Source organism: Tenrec ecaudatus, chromosome 4 (assembly GCF_050624435.1).
Source record: "Tenrec ecaudatus isolate mTenEca1 chromosome 4, mTenEca1.hap1, whole genome shotgun sequence".
Lineage (NCBI taxonomy): Eukaryota > Metazoa > Chordata > Mammalia > Afrosoricida > Tenrecidae > Tenrec > Tenrec ecaudatus.
The window spans coordinates 170,107,477-170,125,190 of record NC_134533.1 but is presented as its reverse complement, the minus strand read 5'-3'; the positions used below and the strand labels follow the sequence as shown (position 1 = coordinate 170,125,190).

Genomic DNA, 17,714 nt, shown 5'->3' with positions numbered 1-17,714 from the left:
TTGTGTTCTCGATTAACTTGAGACATTTTCACAGGCTAGGTTTATGAATTGAAATGATCACATCTTCACTCTGTGTGGCAAGCACAAATTCTTGAGATACAAATCATGTTTTCTAAAACTTGTCAGTGACCTTTGTGGTCAGGTGCAGCTACCTGCTTCCATCTGTTAGACTGTCAGCTTGCTGGCAGAATGAATGTCATGGTCTTGTTGGGCAGTTTTACTGCCTGCTGGTGGTTCACAGGTACTGGCGGGGCACTGCACTTTGGGGACTGTTAGCAAGGTACACTGTAAGGAAGACACATGGCCAAGGGCATTGGTGAAAGCCGTGCCTCTTCATGAGAGGCCTTTGTTAAACAGCGTGGAAAATAGAAAGTTGCCTTTTGAACGTGGTTTTAACTTTTCCATTTCTTTTGTTTTATGTTTTATTGGCAAATAATTTGTGTAACATACAATTCAATGGTTTACAGATATTTAAGAGATTTGCCGCTTTCTAGCTATTTTTAAGTAGATATTTTGGCATTAAAATATTTGTCAGACAAAACTGGAAGTTTTTAGCTTAAATTTATATGGAAAATTTATTTATGTACTTTTTTTCTAAAATGAAAGATCATGGAAGAAATGTTATTTTAAGTTGGAATTATTTATTTTAAAACAAATATACATATTTTTCTGATTATCAGTTAACTGGTGTGAAACATAACTAGAAAGGAATTCTATAAATGGAATTATTTTTTAAAGTGTTCTAGGTAATACCACTGCATTTGTTTAGCCTTTGGCTCAGAAATAACCTGATTTTTAAATTCTAGACATTGTTACAGTGTTTATGAGGACTTCTGAGTGGATGACAACCATTAGATGGGAGTCAAGTGTAGAAGTCATTGTCCATGTGGTAATGTCTGGATTCTCCTCAGTTTGGCTGTGAGACCTTGCCCAGCATGCCTTGCCTTTGAAAGTTTCTGTCTTCTAAAAGAAGAGATGGACAGGAAGCTGCCCACCTGATCTGATCAGCACCTGGAACAACGTGCATAGGAGCAGGAGACCCCACAGTTCTGGTTATGTAGTTTGTGCATGCTTTAAAAACCCATTTGGAGAAGTTGCAAGATACTTTCAATCAAGGGAAGTATGAAGAGGAGAGACTCGTAAAGCACAAGCAATATTGAAGTGGTAGTTCATTGCTTTTAGTGAAACATTGTGTGTAGCTTTTGCCCCATCTATAGCACAAGTAGGAGTTCAGCTGAATTCTTCCCTGTATTCTCTTTCAATGTCTTCTATGCTGCTCTAGGTTGGGGTGCGCTAATGCCTATCTTACTTGCTACTGGTTGGAATCCTTACCCCAGGAATTCTAGAAAGTTAGCCCTCTGTGCTCCTTACTGACCAGTCATATGGCTCCATACTAATGTTCTGGCTTAGATATTTCCTCTGGATTAGCATGCCCTTATTCCGAACATGTCAGACTTCACATAAAATGCGTTCGACAGTGTAAGTCCTCTTACCTTGAATGGCAAACGGCAATTATGTGTAAATAGTTCATTCTGTGTACTATGAAATGAAATGTAAATATTCTTCTGACTTACTAAGTATAGATTTTAAAGATACAGGACTGTTTATTTTCACATAAATCACAGATGTTTGCGTTTAGGGAAGCTTTACAGGTTGCATTAAAAGGAAGCAGGAAACCTTTTTTAACATAAAACAGAAGTGACTTCATTCTTTGATGACAAATAATAACAATAGAACTGTGGTATTGTAATTTTTTGTAGCAAATGCTAAATATCTCGTTACCATGTATAGAATGTGGACTATCATGGTGATGCACATTTTGTCTTCAGGCATTTCAACAGTTTATGTACAGTATTAACAGGGCAAATGTGTTTCTTCCTGGAACAACATTTTATTGCTACTGTGTCAGACTATGTTGTCTCTTATTTGCTACAAAGTTGTCTATCCTCTGAAATAGATCAGATCATCCCCACTTCGACATAGCATTTGCATCCTAAACATCACTAGGATGTTTCTGTCATGCTCCCCTCCAAGGGCTCTCAGTCACTGAAACTTGCTAACGAAGCTCTTGACTCGGTTTCCACTTAGGTACAAGCGCCTATACCAGTGCTTTCTATTACCATAACTTTTCCTGCAGCCAGAGCATGCTGTTTTTAATAGGAACTGCTGCAATAAAATGTTGAGTGGATACGATTTGGGGACGCAGGTTTTCATGGCAGCACAGTGTGAGTGTGTGCACGTGCACACACAGCTTCGTACGTGTTCGCTTGGCAGAGTCCGCGCACTCGTAAAGTACTGTAGTCTGGCGGTGCCTCAAAATGTTGGTGACCTTTGTTAGCTGTTATTTTTTTTACAACTTTTCCAGAATTTGTTTTGTACTTTAATGTTTCTCAGCTAGGTATTTCTAGTTGAGCTGTAATTTGAATGCATCGTTCTCAGGGCTGTTTGTGCTAAGAACTGAAATTTCCTTATTTTAATGCTATCTGCCTGAAAGTATATTTCAAAAATTTCCCAAATCATAATACTTACAAATTTAAAATCCTTAATGTCAGTATAGTTAAATTTGCACTAAGTATTCTAGGGTGGGAAATGGAAACAACAGTAACATCTCTACTGGAATCTTGCCATATTTTTTCACTTGAGAGTAGAATTTGGGCATCTTTTCTTAGAACCTTACCCCTAGTGATACAGCGTTCTTGAGCCAGACAGGAATGTAGTGGTTCTCAAATGCTTGCGGACAATAAACAGAAAATTCATAGAGCTGTTTTGGGTATATTAAAATGTTTACATATTGAAGTCTATATGATATGAACTAGGAACACCTTTACTATGAGAAAATGTGATTGTAAAGCAGTATAGGAGCAAAACTGTCAAGCTTATTTTCATGAACAGAACAAGCTACTGAACCAGTTTCAAAATTCTGATGTTATTTAGGCATACTATTTAATCATTTTCTAGTCTGTTTTCTAGCTAGCAATCCAAATTTATACTGGAAAATCTGTAAATAGAGAATTCAATCATTAACGTTTATCTCTTTGTTATTTTTTCTGTGAATTGGGTGCATGGCATTATTTGATTTTCCCGGGAAACATTTGGATTTCGTTTACAGAACACAGATGTTCTGTGGGAACATGGCTTGAAGTCACTATAATTTAACGTTTTCCATTTGAATAATTCTGAACTGTACTACCAAGTGAGGCCAAGTGCCCGAGAAGTGCTGTATCCAACTCATCGCGTTTTCCTTATGAAGCTGCATCTCACAGCAATGCACATCAGGCTGCCACCCGCAAGCAGCATACATATTGCCAAACTGCTGTCCACGACCGTCCCTAACTCCTTAACAGGCAGACATCTACTTTAATAGAAAGGGTTTGTTTGGTTTTTTAATTTATATAAAGTCCCTACAGCTATTTCTCAGTATTGGCAGCCTTAGATTTTTGCTAGTTGAAGATTGTACTTTTTAAATACTCTGAGCACTGAACTGTATTTAGTGATGATTATGCAACAGGACACCTACGAGTTGTCATCAACTCAATGGTAGTGAGTTTGGTACAACTCTTCATCAGGATCTTTCTTAGGAGAAATTCTTTTAACACCTACTATCCATAAGCACTGCTGTACTTGTTACAGAGTATAATGCAAATATTTTATGCTAGTTAATGAGAATGGCCAGTTCTGTACTATTATGTGCTTTTGAAATAAAACGCATCGTCCAAGGAGCCAATTGAAGTGATACTGTCTAATTCAGTGGCACTTTATTAGTAATACATTTATTTGTCCTTACTGTAGGAAAACTTGCTTTCACCTGCAAAATTTCATGTTTTAGGTAAAACTTTAAAATTGCAAGGCATGGGTAATATGGGTATTAGAATTGAATATTTTACATTGAAAAAATGGTAAAAATTCAAATGTTAAGTCTGACTATACTAAAATATTTGCTTAAATTCTTCACAATATAGATTTTAAATCATCAGTTATGATTTTTGTTACTTGAAGATATATTTGTTAACTTTAGTTACATTAAATAAATAAAGTTAATTTAATGGCTTGCACTATTTTGACATATAAGATGGCTATTAAACAAAAATCTACCTTTTGTTTTTATAGGGTGTTTTTATTCTAGGTGCTCAGTAGAGAGTATCCTAGCTTTTGGGGGTTGAAGATGTTCTTCTCCCACTAGCGTCACCGGAGGAGGGATGAGCTCCTGCAGCAACCACTTAACCTTTAAGGCAGTACACAGCATCACCAACCCACATAGCACCTGGCCAGTCTTCACTAGGTGGCCCCACTACCTTCCTTTCGTACACTGTACCAGTGCAGGACTTCTCGCTCACGTTTTAATGTGTGACTTGGGAGTTGTCAACTTGATATCCATCAATCCACAGTGTAGCTCCGACCCTACCCTGCATGCCCGCTTTTCTTTGCCATCTGCAAATATGAGTAGCCGGTTTCTTAGAGACTGGTGTTGAAAGGAAAAAATGGAAAGGGTACATGTTTTAGGTTTCTTCGTTCCCTTCAACATCCAACAATTTCTCCCACCCTTCCTTCCGTTGAGAGAATATACTGCCTGCTTTCCCGGGTGGCCTCTACTGGGCGCCTAAAGCCCTCCCCCGCCCCCACGGAACACTCCCCAATATCAATGAATAGGTTCTGGGTGTGTGCGGGTGCAGAAGTACCCACCGACAAGGAAGGGTATATCTACCCATTGTTCAATTGGGGAAAGACGTTGGGATTGGGAAGGTTTTTGACCATGGCCTTTTCTAAGTATACTAAACTAGTCTTAAGAAATGAAGGCTGATAAAAGTCCAATTCTTATAAGATCATAGCCCCATCTTCTCAGCACTCCTCCCTTGAGTCCATGACGGAGGACCCGGTAGTGCTTCTTTCTGTTGTACATACGGTCGCTGTGGGTTGGAAAAGACTGGAAGCCACCTCACAACAGCCGTGTGTGTGCAAAAGCTTCACTGGTTTTATTTCTCAAGAGAATTCGGCCTTGTCCTGACATGAAAGATAAGTGAATGCAATAATGACTTGTTTTCAAAATATCAATAGCACAGGAGCATTTCTGTTCTGCAGCCTTGGCAACCCCTTGGAGAGGAAGTGCCTCTTTTTTTTCCATTTCATGTTTGGAAAAGACATTAAATGATTGTGGCTCTTAGACGCAATTAAACTTATCTTGTTAAAATACATTTCTTTGAGGAAATCAGAATCTAGTCAACTGGATAGCAGTCTTTTTCTAGACTCGGAAGTCTCTGGGTGATGGTGTGACTGCTAACTGAAAGACTTGGTGATCCACTTCCATAAATCCATCAATGCAAGTCCATGGAGCCGTTCCACTCTGACCCCCACATGGGGGCCACCATGCGTGGGTAGCATCTCACAGTAACTGGTTTTATTCAGATGACATAACTGCCATGATAAACTCAGCTACCCGGAAGGACCTTGGGCTTCTACTCAAGCACTCCCTCAATGCATGAATACTTTCGTCTATTAAATTGGCATTCTGTGATGCTCACCCTCCTGACACAAACGCTGAAGCCAAAGTGGGTGAACAAGCAAATGTGAAGAAAGCTGATGGTGCCAGGCTATCAAAAGAGAGCATCTGGGTTCTTAAAGGCTTGAAGGTAAACAAGCGGCCATCTAGCTCAGAAGCAACAAAGCCCACATGGAAGCACACCAGCCTGTGTGATCACGAGGTGTCAAAGGAATCAGGTATAAGGCATCATCAAAAAATCTTAAACCATAGTGAGTGAAGGGAGAATGCAGATTGGAGACCCAAAGCCCATTTGTTGGCCGCTGGAGATCCTCTTACAGTGGGGTTTAGGGGAGGAGATGAGTCAGGGTGCGATGTAGCACCGATGACTACAGCTATCCTCCAGTTCCTTAATGCTTCCTCCCCCATACTACCATGATCCGAATTCTACCTGGCAAGTCTGGATAGAGCAGAGGTACACTCGTGCAGATAGGAGCTGGAGGCTCAGGGAATCCAGGGTGGATGACACCTTCAGAACCAGGGGTTTGAGGGGCGATACTGGGAGGATAAGAGGGAGAGGGGGTTGGAAAGGGAACTGATTACAAGGCTCTACATGTGACCTCCCTGGGGGACAGACAACAGAAAATTGAATGAAGGGAGATGTGGGACAGGGCAAGATATGACAAAATATAAATTATCAAGGGCACATGAGGGAGGGAGAGGAAAAAGAGGACTTGATGCAAAGGGCTTAAGTAGAGAGCAAATGCTTGGAGAATGATGGCACTGAATGTACAGATGTGCTTTATACAATTGATGTATGTATGGATTGTGATGAGTTGTATGAGTCCCTAATAAACTAAAAATAAACAGCCACCCACACGGGTCAAGGTACAATGGCTCTGGCAGTTTCTGAGACCGCTGATGAGTGAGAGGAGCCCTGTGCCCTTGGAGGTCTGTGTCTGAGAGCAGCCACCAGGCAACCTCAAAGGCGCCGCAGAGGGTCCATGAGCGTGGGCCACGCTGGCGCTCTGAGGAAACAGCAGGCAGCAGAGCCCGCCCCTCCCCGCCGCGCGCAGGCTTCCGGGGTCACGCCCCTCGGCGTGCCTCCGCACGTCCGCTTCCGGGAAGCGGCGACGCAGACGTGCGTAGCGCGTTTCGCTATAAATGCGTGCCGCTCCCGCCGCCTGCCCCTCTGAGCTCCGCGCCTGGTGTCAAGATGGCGCCGGTGAGTGGCCGGTCGCGGTGAGAACGCGCTCCTCCTCAGTGGGATGAGCGTTGTCCCGGCGAGTGGGGTCGTTTCCAGTGAAGGGAGGGTCGGGGCGGGTGGGGAGCGGGCCGGGAAGCGAGGCGAGCTTCTGGGGGCCGGAATCCGAGAGGGCTGTCTCCGAGTTGGAGCTGGGCCTGGAAGTGCTGGGCGATGGCGGGCCGGCCCCGCGGGGAGGGGCCCGACGCCGGGAAGCCTTTCCCACCTCGCCCCGGTGGTGCCAGCGCCGCCTGGACGGTGAGGGCGGCGGGTGGTCGGGCGCCCGCCCGCGACCGGAAGGAGCAACCTGGCGCGGCCAAGGAGCGTGGTCACGCTTTTACAAGGTCCCTAGAACTTGAGAGCTAGTCTCGGAAGGAAGCTTCTAGCCTTACTTAATACTAAAAGATCCTTATTGAAATGGTGGCTGCAAAGCGTGTGAAAATAACAAAAACCGTGTAATACTCCTTCGTGAATAAAGAAGTCAAATGTTAAGCGTGGTTAAAAACCTGAATCCAGCGCCCAGTATTCCCTTTTGTGAAGACTTAATTTGGCGCTTTTTTAAAAGGTAAATCTAATTGGGAGATGAGAACTAACCGATAAACCTGTGGGGTTTTTTTAACGTTCAGATGCCCTTTTTTAAGGGTGGTTGGCATTCGTAGGCATTAAACTCAGTTGCCATCGAGTGGATTCTGCACGGTGACCCTAAAGGACAGGGTACAACTGCCCCTGTGGCTTTTAGAGACTGGAAATCTTTCCTGGACCAGAAGCTTGTGGTCAGCCGATTGCAGGGCTCCCCGCACCGCCAGGACTCTGCAGTGCGCCTTAGTTTGAGTGAAGTCTTGCAGGTTGGACTGGGAGGCATCCTGCCGTGGAGCTAGCAGACATCAGTTTACTCTAGTGAGGAGTACCTGTTCACTTCTGATCGATTGCTCAGGCTATACTGGAAAGAATGGAGTTATACTCGGGTTAACATAAACTGGGGGTAGGGATGTGTTTTTTGAAGGTGAACTCGGAAAGAAAATGTCTTTTGGGTTTCCATTTATGAACAGGATGGTAGGGGGCAAAGTGTGGATGCTGTTCTGAATTTAATGGGGGAAATGTTAAGGTAGCGTCCAATTGGTCTCCCCTTCCCCTCCCTGAAAACTTGGCTGGAAATTAGATCTTTCTCAATTAAGAGTTTTAGAAATCATGTTGGTGAAGGAAATCAGTGTTTACTGTACACATCAACCTTTTGAATTCTACATATTGCTAAACTGCAGTTGTTCCCGCCGACTGATGTTTAAAGCTTGGTTATCAGGTTTGTCTTAGGGCCTTGGCATGGTTGAATGGGATGGCACTGTTTTTGTAAATCACACGTCACATTCTACTTGATTTTACTACTGGTGCATAGTAAGAAAACTGAATGTCTCATAATTATGTCTGATAGAAAGACAAGGCGAAGAAGTCAGTCTGGAAGTTTCATTTGGATCTTACTCATCCAATAGAAGATGGAATTTTTGATTCTGCAAATTTCGTAAGTCTTGGTTCTTCTGCTTTTGTGATTATAGTAGAGTTCCTCTGAGTATCAAATACTTGATTTTTAACCTATACTCTGTACCTAGGGTGCCTTCCCTAGCGAATACCTAGGGTTCTCTTCCCTAGTTCTGTACTTCTGTTTTCAAATAGGAGCAGTTTCTACAGGAGAAGGTTAAAGTCAATGGAAAAACTGGGAATCTCGGAAATGTTGTTCATATTGAACGATTCAAGAATAAAATTACAGTAGTTTCTGAGAAACGCTTCTCAAAAAGGTTGGTACTTGTTTTATACAATTTACTAAGTAAGCCCACTCTTATGTCAGAATGTCTTAAAATTTATCAGAAATACATTGAACTTATAGAATCAACTCATCTTTCAGTAGGAGCTGATTTCAGTAACTGGATGCTATGTTAACATTGGAGTGTAGTTTATTCTCGGCCAGTGAGTAAATGGAAGCTTGAATCTCACGCAGACAGGAGTGTTGTGCCGGGCCATAGAAAGATTTCCACTCCAATAAAATGTGAGGCTTAGTTATACAAATAGGAGAATACAGCAGAATGAGGGGAGAGTCTGGCAGATTGTAAGTCCCTGGAGTGCTTTTGAGAAAAATGATTACACTTGGATGTGGGACACGGTGAACCTTTAAGGCCATGGGGAAAGCTCTAGATTTCATGTGAAATGGGTAGGTAGTGGACTCACTGGAAACTGGAAATTTAGGAACTTATTGTGAGGGTAGGGGTGGTGTTGGCATGTATAAGGGGTAGCCATTAGCTGTGAGGTCAACACTGAAAATTCAGACTGCCTGTGGAGGTTCAGACCAGAAGAACAGCAGTAACAAATGGCAGAATTCACTGCCATCAGATTTCATAATCAAAGAATAAAAGTGTATGTCATCTGATTTTAAAATAATCTTACACAATTAGAGCTACCTTGTTAGCTGAGATTTTGCATCTCAAGGCATTAGTAAAATTTCCCCCAGTGAGGGGTAAGCGGCAGTGATTACCTGCCATGGAAGGCAGGAGTAGTGTTGCCTGGGATGGTTTAGGTTATGTGTCAGATTTTGGTGGGTTTGATTTGGTAATGCTGTACTTTGGCATTTTTTAATGCGGTGGTTCTCCAGTTGATGGTAGGATATGGTTGTGCTTCATTCTCACCTGATAACCTGGTCTTGACTGCGACCATGCATGAGGAATGTATGCAGTTAGCATGAAGAGGAAAGGGCTGAGGTGTTTCACTTGTTCTAAGATATGCAATAGAAGGGTTTGGTTGGGCCTGCACAGATGTTTATTGTATTTGAGGAATTAGCATCCATAACCTAGCACAATGTTTAGCGTAAAGGAAATGATCTTTGAAGTGGGCTAGGAAGAAGATAGCTTTCATGTAAACCTTTACTTAGGAACAGCATTGCTTAATGAAGTTTGTGTTTATTTTGAAGGTATTTGAAGTACCTTACCAAGAAATACCTTAAGAAGAACAACCTTCGTGATTGGCTTCGAGTGGTTGCGTCTGACAAGGAAACTTACGAGCTGCGTTATTTCCAGATTAGTCAAGATGATGATGAATCGGAAACTGAGGATTAAATGAAGCCCTCTGTATAGGGCTTTGCTTACTAATGAAATGTAGGAATGGGAGAAATTGCGAAATACTCTTGAATTAAAAACATTGTACTTATGTCTCATTCTTTTATGTAGAGTTCTGTTTACATGACATGCTGGCTTCCCGTGATATTATTTTCATGGTATTTGAATAGTTTATAGCGAAACGTGCTTTATAGTGCTTGCCTGTCAGTTTGTGGTACTGTGGTGGCTTGGGTGATGCTGGAACCTATCGCTGGTATTTCAAGGACCAGCAGGGCCGTCCAAAGTGAGCAGGTTTCAGCAGAAACAATTGTGGGATGGCGCATTCTGTTGTACCAGGGTCACTGAGTTGGAACTGACTCTAGGGCACCAAACAGCCACATATTACTTTTCCTGGGACTTGCTGCTCTTAACTAAAAGTAGAAATGATACTGATGTACAATTATCCATCTAGGGATCCAATTCAGACTGGAATTGTCACAAGTCCCAAGTATCTTGTGGGCCCTTTTGAGGGCTGTAGACAGTGATGGGTGGGGGCAGGCAGAGAATAGAGCCATATCAGTATCCTTTATGTACTGCAGCTGCCATCCAGTCAGGACAGGCCATGAGTTTTGGGGGCTGCGGGAGTAGAAAGCCTCATCTTTGTACAAGTGATTGCTGACTGCTGTTGGCAGCCCAAAGTTTAACCTGCTGGGCCACTTTCATCCAATCAGTAGGTGACCTTTAGGTGTTTCAGCTCCATGAGGTGCTCTGTGTCCCTAGAGATTGACAGCCTCTGGAATCCAAAGGGGCAGCTCTGCAGGGTTGCTTTGTGCAGTGGTGTGGATGAATTTCCTCCTGTGGAGAATACACAGGATCTGGTACTTTGGCAACAACAATGTGCCCCCTGCTCCTGCCCCAGTATTTCAAATGCCCCTGACTAGCATTCACATGTTCATAGTTTGTAACATTAAGATTTTAAACTTGTGGGGAGTCTTGGTGCCCTAGTGCTTACACTTGAGGCTGTTAACTTCAGTGTATCATAACCACCAGCTACTTCCTGGGAGGAAGACTTGCTCCTGTCAAGAGTGAGTGACCGTCTTCAAAACTCCAGAGCAGTTGTACACCGACCTGAAGGGTGGCTGTGATTTGGCATTAATCCACAGGAGTGAGTTTTGTTTTGGGAGGAGCTCTTGGGGAAGTGTTGACTGCTAATAAGGTTGATGGTTCCAATCCACTAGCTGCTCTTTGGGAGAGAGGTAAGGCTGCCTGCTCCTGTGAAGATTTACAAAGCTTGAGAAACCCTAGATCGGGTTACTGAGTCAGAATTGACAATAGGGATTGTTCAGGAGCTGGGTACTGTGCCAAAGGATACTTAGAACGTAGGCCTTGTGCTGCTTTTGGCTGCTATCCGCAAGATCAGTGGTTCGAAAATCTGTTGGGTTCTGGGCCAGCTGCTCTTCCCCAAGCCAGTCTTCAAGAAGGGGAGATGGGTCTGGCCCTGGAGCTACCTCCCACGGAGCCTCGTGGAATAAAGCAGGGAGAGCACGCCTTCTACAAGGAAACAGCGCATATTAGTTTTACCCTGTATGACATTAACAGAGCCTATGAAAGTGAAAGCAATTTGGAAAAGGAAGAATGAACTGGGAAGCCTGGGTCTACTCGGTGTCTAGGCTTAATTATATAGCTACAATACTCAATTGGGGTGGTGGTTTGTGTGTGTGTGTAGACCCACAGATCGGTGGGACACAGTGGGGAACGAGAAGTAGAGCCATACAAATGGCCTAATTGATTTTTTTTCTTTTGTAAGTCAAGCCGTATTAGGACACAGTTACGCACACATTTCACACCTTTTGGATGGTAGCAGTTGTGCTATCGAGTGGGTGCTGCGTTTGTAGGGTTTACAACGCCTAAACTATGGACTCTTTCCAGGAGTTCTCCCTGTTCGTCTGATCTGGTTGTGCTGTTAGTAAGGAGATCGCAAGTCATTTTTGGCAAGGGACATAGACACCTCACCTAAAATACTGACTCATTCCATGAGTTTCCCTATTGTTGCTCAGAAAGATTACTGGTCTGAATCTGGTTGTGCTGTTTGGCAAGAGACACACAAGCTGTCAGAGCCATAAAGGTTCCTTCTGCTATTGATCTGCATTGCTCTGGCCTATGACCTGACGATGTAATCATTCTGTTGTATGTGCATCAATTTGGATCGCTGAGATCTTTTTGCCCACTCTTGTGTCTTGGGCCAAATTTTTTCTATCCCTTGTGCTCTATTTAGTTAGGATTATTTCCTGACACTTGTGTTCATAGGAAGTGTTATGAACTCAAAAAAGAGGATGCTGAAACCCAGAATCGGTAAAACCACAGAGAGTATGGGATTAACAGTTTCTTGGGGGCGTGGCAAGGGAAGTTGGAGGAAGCCAATAACAAAGAGTATAAGACAGAAGAAAAGGTTCTTAGATTGATTTTACAACTCTCATATGATGTAACTATTGAATTATCTGTAGATATGTGCCAATAAAACAGAGCAGGAGTTGTTTATATCATAATCTGCTAAAAGTAGTGACAGCAATAACTTGCTTGTCCAACATGAAGGAATAGCAGACCCCTCACAGAACGTTTACTTTGTGTGTGTGTGTGTGTATGTGTGAATTCCCATCATCATGAGGTCATCAGAACCAACTCATTCAACACTCTGCATGTGCACTTCTGACTGTCTGTACCCAGGAACTCAGACCGACTGCCCCTTTCGGTTCTCATCTATATTTGCCAATTTGATCTCATAGACCAGTAATTCTTTTAAAGATCACCATGCCCACGGCAAACCTTCTTTATGCACTGAGCTGAACTGTTACCTAGATTGAAAGTGATGCCATGGGGTAGTATCAGTTCAGGGTTTAAAAAATAACTTCCAGGAAGTAGATTTGGGAGTTCACCTGCTCTCAATGGATCCAACAAGTCTGGTTTCCATGAGAATTTGCAATTCTGTTGCTCTTTTTACCTTCTTCTGATCAGGCTTCCTCTGTTAGGATCAAAACACAATGGGTTTTTGTCAAAAGTGTATGCAAAAACAATTCAGTGGAGGGAGGATACCCTTTAAAACAGATACACTAAAACACCCCTCAAACTCACTGCCGTTGGGTTCTGCCAACTCATAGGCACCCTGTAGAGCAGAGTAGAAGTGCCCCCTTGGGCTGTGAAGACCGTCCCACTGAAGGACCTGTATAGCCTCATCTTTCACTGAGAAGCATGGGGTCGGTTCAAACCACTGACCTTGTGCTTAGCAGCTCAGCCACCCATCATCTCCTAGCACACAACCCATGTGGAAAATCTTACGATCTGGCTTACCTTAAACTAGACCCAGCAATGGCATTCTTGGCAGAGCAATGAAAACCTATGTTCACAGAAACTTTATTTATAGAAGGTAACGGTGAAAACAACCTGTGGGGAAAGGCCACCCCCACCCCAAACTAATCAAAGGTTCAATAGGCATACTTGTACGGTTAAGATATTTATAAAGATTATAAGAAAGTCATAAGGAAATGGGAGCGAGGGACAAATAAAGAAGTCAGACACATTTCATGGGAGCATGCTCACCTCCTGGATGGCCATGATCTTACCAGCCAGGTGCGAGTACAGCGTGGGCTGAGGGCAGGAGAGCAAGGTGAGTTGGAATGATTTATTGCTAACCAAGCCTTTTATCTACTTAAGGAGTGTGATTGCAGGTAACCATGCAGGTCACAAGAGGGGGCTCTACATAGGCAATACAAGCAATAGGAGGGGGATATACAATGGGCATAGGTGAAACAGGAAGGGGATGAGCTAGGGGTGTACACATGATAGGAAGGGGTGCAACTAGAGGTATACATGTGACAAGAAGGGTGGACCCTAGATTCATGATGGTGGTCTAACCTTGGGTACCCTTGAGTGGGCTTGACCTCCCTGGGCTCTCCTTCAGGGAAACAATTTACTACTATCCTTATCAGAAGCGAGTGGGCCCTACTTATTGTGGGATAACCAGTGATGTCTGCTTGCTCTGGATGGCTGAGAACCCTTAGGGAGAATAACCCCTGACCTACTTCTGTTGACTTCCAGGTGTATAGTCATTTGCCATGTGTAGTAAGCAGCTAGGTTTGATATCTTTGGGGAGACAAAGCTGGGGAAAAATCTTTTGTATCCCACAACAACCCAGATGTCTTTTAATAGGCAAATGTGTTTATTTTATTTTTTTAGGTGAATGTTTTAAAGAGTGAACATGTAGGTATGTCTCACGGAAATTATGCTGAGCAAAAAAGCTTTTCCTTAAGGCTGTAAAGTGTATGATTCCACTTATATAGTTTTTGAAACACCATAGTGACGGAGCTGGAGAACAGATTCATGGTTGCCAGGAGTCAGGGATGGAGAAGAGGGAGTTGATTGGCCTCACAGGACGAGCACAGGGAGAGGTGGCGAAGAAACAGTCCTGCATCTTGATGGGGGTGAGGTTACATGAATCTACACGTGCAATGAAATTGCATAAACTACACACACATACACGAGAGGGCATAAACCGATGAAATGTATGCAAGTTTAGTGGGTTGTATCCATGTCAATTTCTTATTTTTGATGTTGTTTTATAGACATGCGTATATTACCAATGGATGAAACTGGGTGAAGGGCAAGGAGGATTTCTCATCCTCCCTTTTATTTTCAAGTATTTGTGATTTTTTTTTTTTTTTTTGCAAGGGTGAGGTGGTGGATCTTGGATAACAAATGGTGTAAATGCTCATTCAACCCTCCCATTCGCCAAGGGCAAACGGAGTCCTGGTCCTTGCAGAGAATCATGGTGTTAATACAGTAATATACACTACGTGTGTGATATACACTACGTAGATGTTCTTGAAATTTCAATAGTCTTTAGGAGCCTTCATTGCGTTTTGGGCCATATCGTCTATACAACCTCTTTAACACAACATTGCCAGGGATTTTTTACCTGGAACCCCTAAGAATGTTCTCTACTGTGTCAGCAACAACACCTAGGTCACTCGCTGGGCTGTTATCACAGGTCATCAGTTGGAAACCACCAGCCGCTCCTCCAGAGAAGGACGGGGCTTTCTCCTCCCATCAAGAGTTACAGTCTTGGGAACCCACAGGGGCAGATCTTCCCTGTCCTACAGAGTCCCTGGGAGTCAGCATCCATTCAATGGCAGTGAGTTAAGACTACAAACTAAGCTGCAAACGCTCTCCCACATTGCTCCCCGGTGACCGTGTCTGTCTGATGTACACAGCAGCAGATGAAACCACCAAGCCAGCAGCAAGGGCTTGACCGCTCACTGGTGTGTCCCCCATCCCCCAGCCCAGCTAAGTGTCTGTGGAAGCTGATGAGGTGTACCGATTGATGAGATTTGCCGAACTGGAAAAGTGAACGAAGTGCCTGTGCTAGCACACAAGCTAGGAGAGACCTGGACAAGGGAGGAACACTTGAATCAAGGCAGACATGGGGCTAGAGGAAAGACGGACTGCCTCAGCGAGATTCACAGCCAAGTTCTGGCTGACTCCAGAATCCTTCTGCATCATGATGTGTGCTTGGAAGAAGTTCTCAACGTGCTGAAAATAAGCCACATAAACATCAGTGCTGTTTAGGGGAAAATACACCTACCTCCCAGGGGCATTTGAGAGGGATTAACTAACAATACTTGGTTAATTGGTTAAGTGCTTTGAAATTTCATACTAACTATTCTTGTTGATTTCAGTTATTCAATATGGCCCTTGCTTCCTGGATTCTAGGAAGAAAAAGATGAACAATTCAGGCCTGTAGTTGTGTGGATCCTGCTCTTGGTGTTAACATTGACTTGGCAAAATAATTGGCTTGGAGTATTTTTTTTTTAAGAGTCAACAAATGAAGAAAAAGCAACTTTGGCTGAAAGAACGTTAGTCAAGCACATGCACAAGGATGCTTCATAAGGTGCATGGACAGAGATGTGGAGCAGGCTGGAGCCCTGTGGCAGGCGGAGATCAGAGCAGCGCTCTTGTCATTTCTTGGCTGTGGATACTGAGCTAAGTCCGTTTCTGAGGACATCCTTAGCCAATGGCAACAAGATGGTCAAAATGCCTGCCCTTGAATCCCCTTCCAACCCGAAATATCAGAATTACAGCCCTGGGGGCAGAGGGAGCTGCTGGCATTGCTGACCATAGACATCCCTGCAAGGGCGTGAACAACAACATCCTATGTGAATGGCTAGAGTGGATAGTGTAAGATACGGAAACGTAGATGAATAAACAAGGATTCTTTGGGGGTGGGATAAAGGAGAGGCAATACCAAGGAGCTCAAGGAAGAAAATGTTTTGAAACTGTGGTAGCAATAGTACAATTCTGCTTGATGTGCTTGAACTATGGAATGTTCTATCTCTGAGAGCTCCCAGTAAAATGATAGAATGTTTTTTTTTAATGTGCATGGAAAAAATCCCCTTATCTTTTAATTCTATTTTCTGTGCACATTTTGAAGCCCTCTTGTGCATGTATTATTGTAGCCACCGTCCGTGCCCAGAAAGAAAACAACCCAGACCGCCGACAAGTTCAAAAGAAAAGTTTTATTTCCTGCCCAGGGACTGTCAGCCCTCTTGAGAGGAGACTGAGCGATGGCCTGTCTAATTTTCCAAAGGTTTTTATACTTTTGCAATGTGCAGGTACGCAAGCAAGCAGAGGACAGAAGCAGGATATTGTGGTTAGCCATTCTTAGTTGAACAATAACTGCTCTTAGTTCTTCCAAGCCTTCTGAACATACAGTTCCTTCGGGACAGTCCGTTGTGCTTCTCAGCACAGCCTGCCTCCCTGCTATCAGCTAGCTCATTTATAGTTTATAGCGAGTTCATTTATAGTTCATGATGGCTCTGTCAGCTCAACATGGCTTCGCTCCTGCCAGGGAGGGTTAAGCTTGTCCCAGAGCTGCTACAGTGTATGCGTACATGAATGTACTGTGCCCGCCCTCCTTACTTAGCACATGCAAACAATACAGTTCATCTCTCACCCACGGATACCCTGGGTGACCCACTCAGCTTTCACCCCGAAGGTTGGAGGTTCAAGTCTCTTCAGAGGCACTGTGGAAGAAAGGCCTGCGGAAAACTCAAACAATGGAAACTCTATGAAGCCCCGTGTGTTGCCTTGATCTGGGGCCACCTTGGGGGAGGTCCTGAACATAAAACGATAAAATTACCTGGGGGAGGTCCTAAAAATTCCCATATGGAAGCCTCACCCAGACCAGAATTTATTGCTGATGGACTCAGACAGTCCTGTGTTAACTTTGTTAGGTGATTCTACCACTCATCCAGGATAGAGACTGGTTCTAATCATTGCCTTTTCCACCTCTGAAAATGCCACGATTTTGGAGGCCAGAAAAGTGAGCACCTAAAATGTATACTTTATATATAAACAGGTTTGTGGGTGTACGTGAGGCTGGGTCACTGGCGGTTATGAGAAATCCCAGGTAGAGAGCCGGCAGGCAGAATGAAGGAAGGGGTAGGCTCTCTGGAAGGGTGGTCTCCACAGCCAGGGACAATCTCCTCTTAAGCCTGCAGGCATCTGACCTCTAGGCTGATTCTAATCTTCAAGGTCACCCAAGTACCTTTGCACGTGCGCATCCTTGTCCACCTCAGTCAAGACCCAGCTGAGGAAAGAGCCTGACGGGGTTTGTGATTGGACCTGAGAAACAGGACCAGTCCCGGGATTGGTCAGTACATAACCCAGAGATGCAGACAGGCCAAGTCCCTGACACCTGATAAAACCCCCTAGACTCAGTTCACTTTGCGGCAACTCACTCGATGCCCCACCTGCTGCATCAGCTGCTTTGCTTTCTGTTTCCAAAAACACCCTGCTGTCTGCTTTTGTGGTTCATGAGCCCTTCTTCAGTTCGATCTGGACCCAGCCAAGCATTTGTACCAGTTACCAGGGG

General features: G+C 43.8%; 1 protein-coding gene across 1 annotated transcript; it reads left to right on the top strand.

Moving 5' to 3' along the window:
• Nucleotides 1–6,600: 6,600 nt before the first annotated feature.
• On the top strand, nt 6,601–9,909 carry RPL22L1 (ribosomal protein L22 like 1). The gene is made up of 4 exons (XM_075547023.1): nt 6,601–6,698; nt 8,143–8,229; nt 8,382–8,503; nt 9,667–9,909. The coding sequence occupies exons 1-4, from the start codon at nt 6,690–6,692 to the stop codon at nt 9,809–9,811; spliced, it is 363 nt and encodes a 120-aa protein (XP_075403138.1). The 5' UTR covers nt 6,601–6,689; the 3' UTR covers nt 9,812–9,909.
• The last annotated feature ends 7,805 nt before the right edge of the window (nt 9,910–17,714 follow it).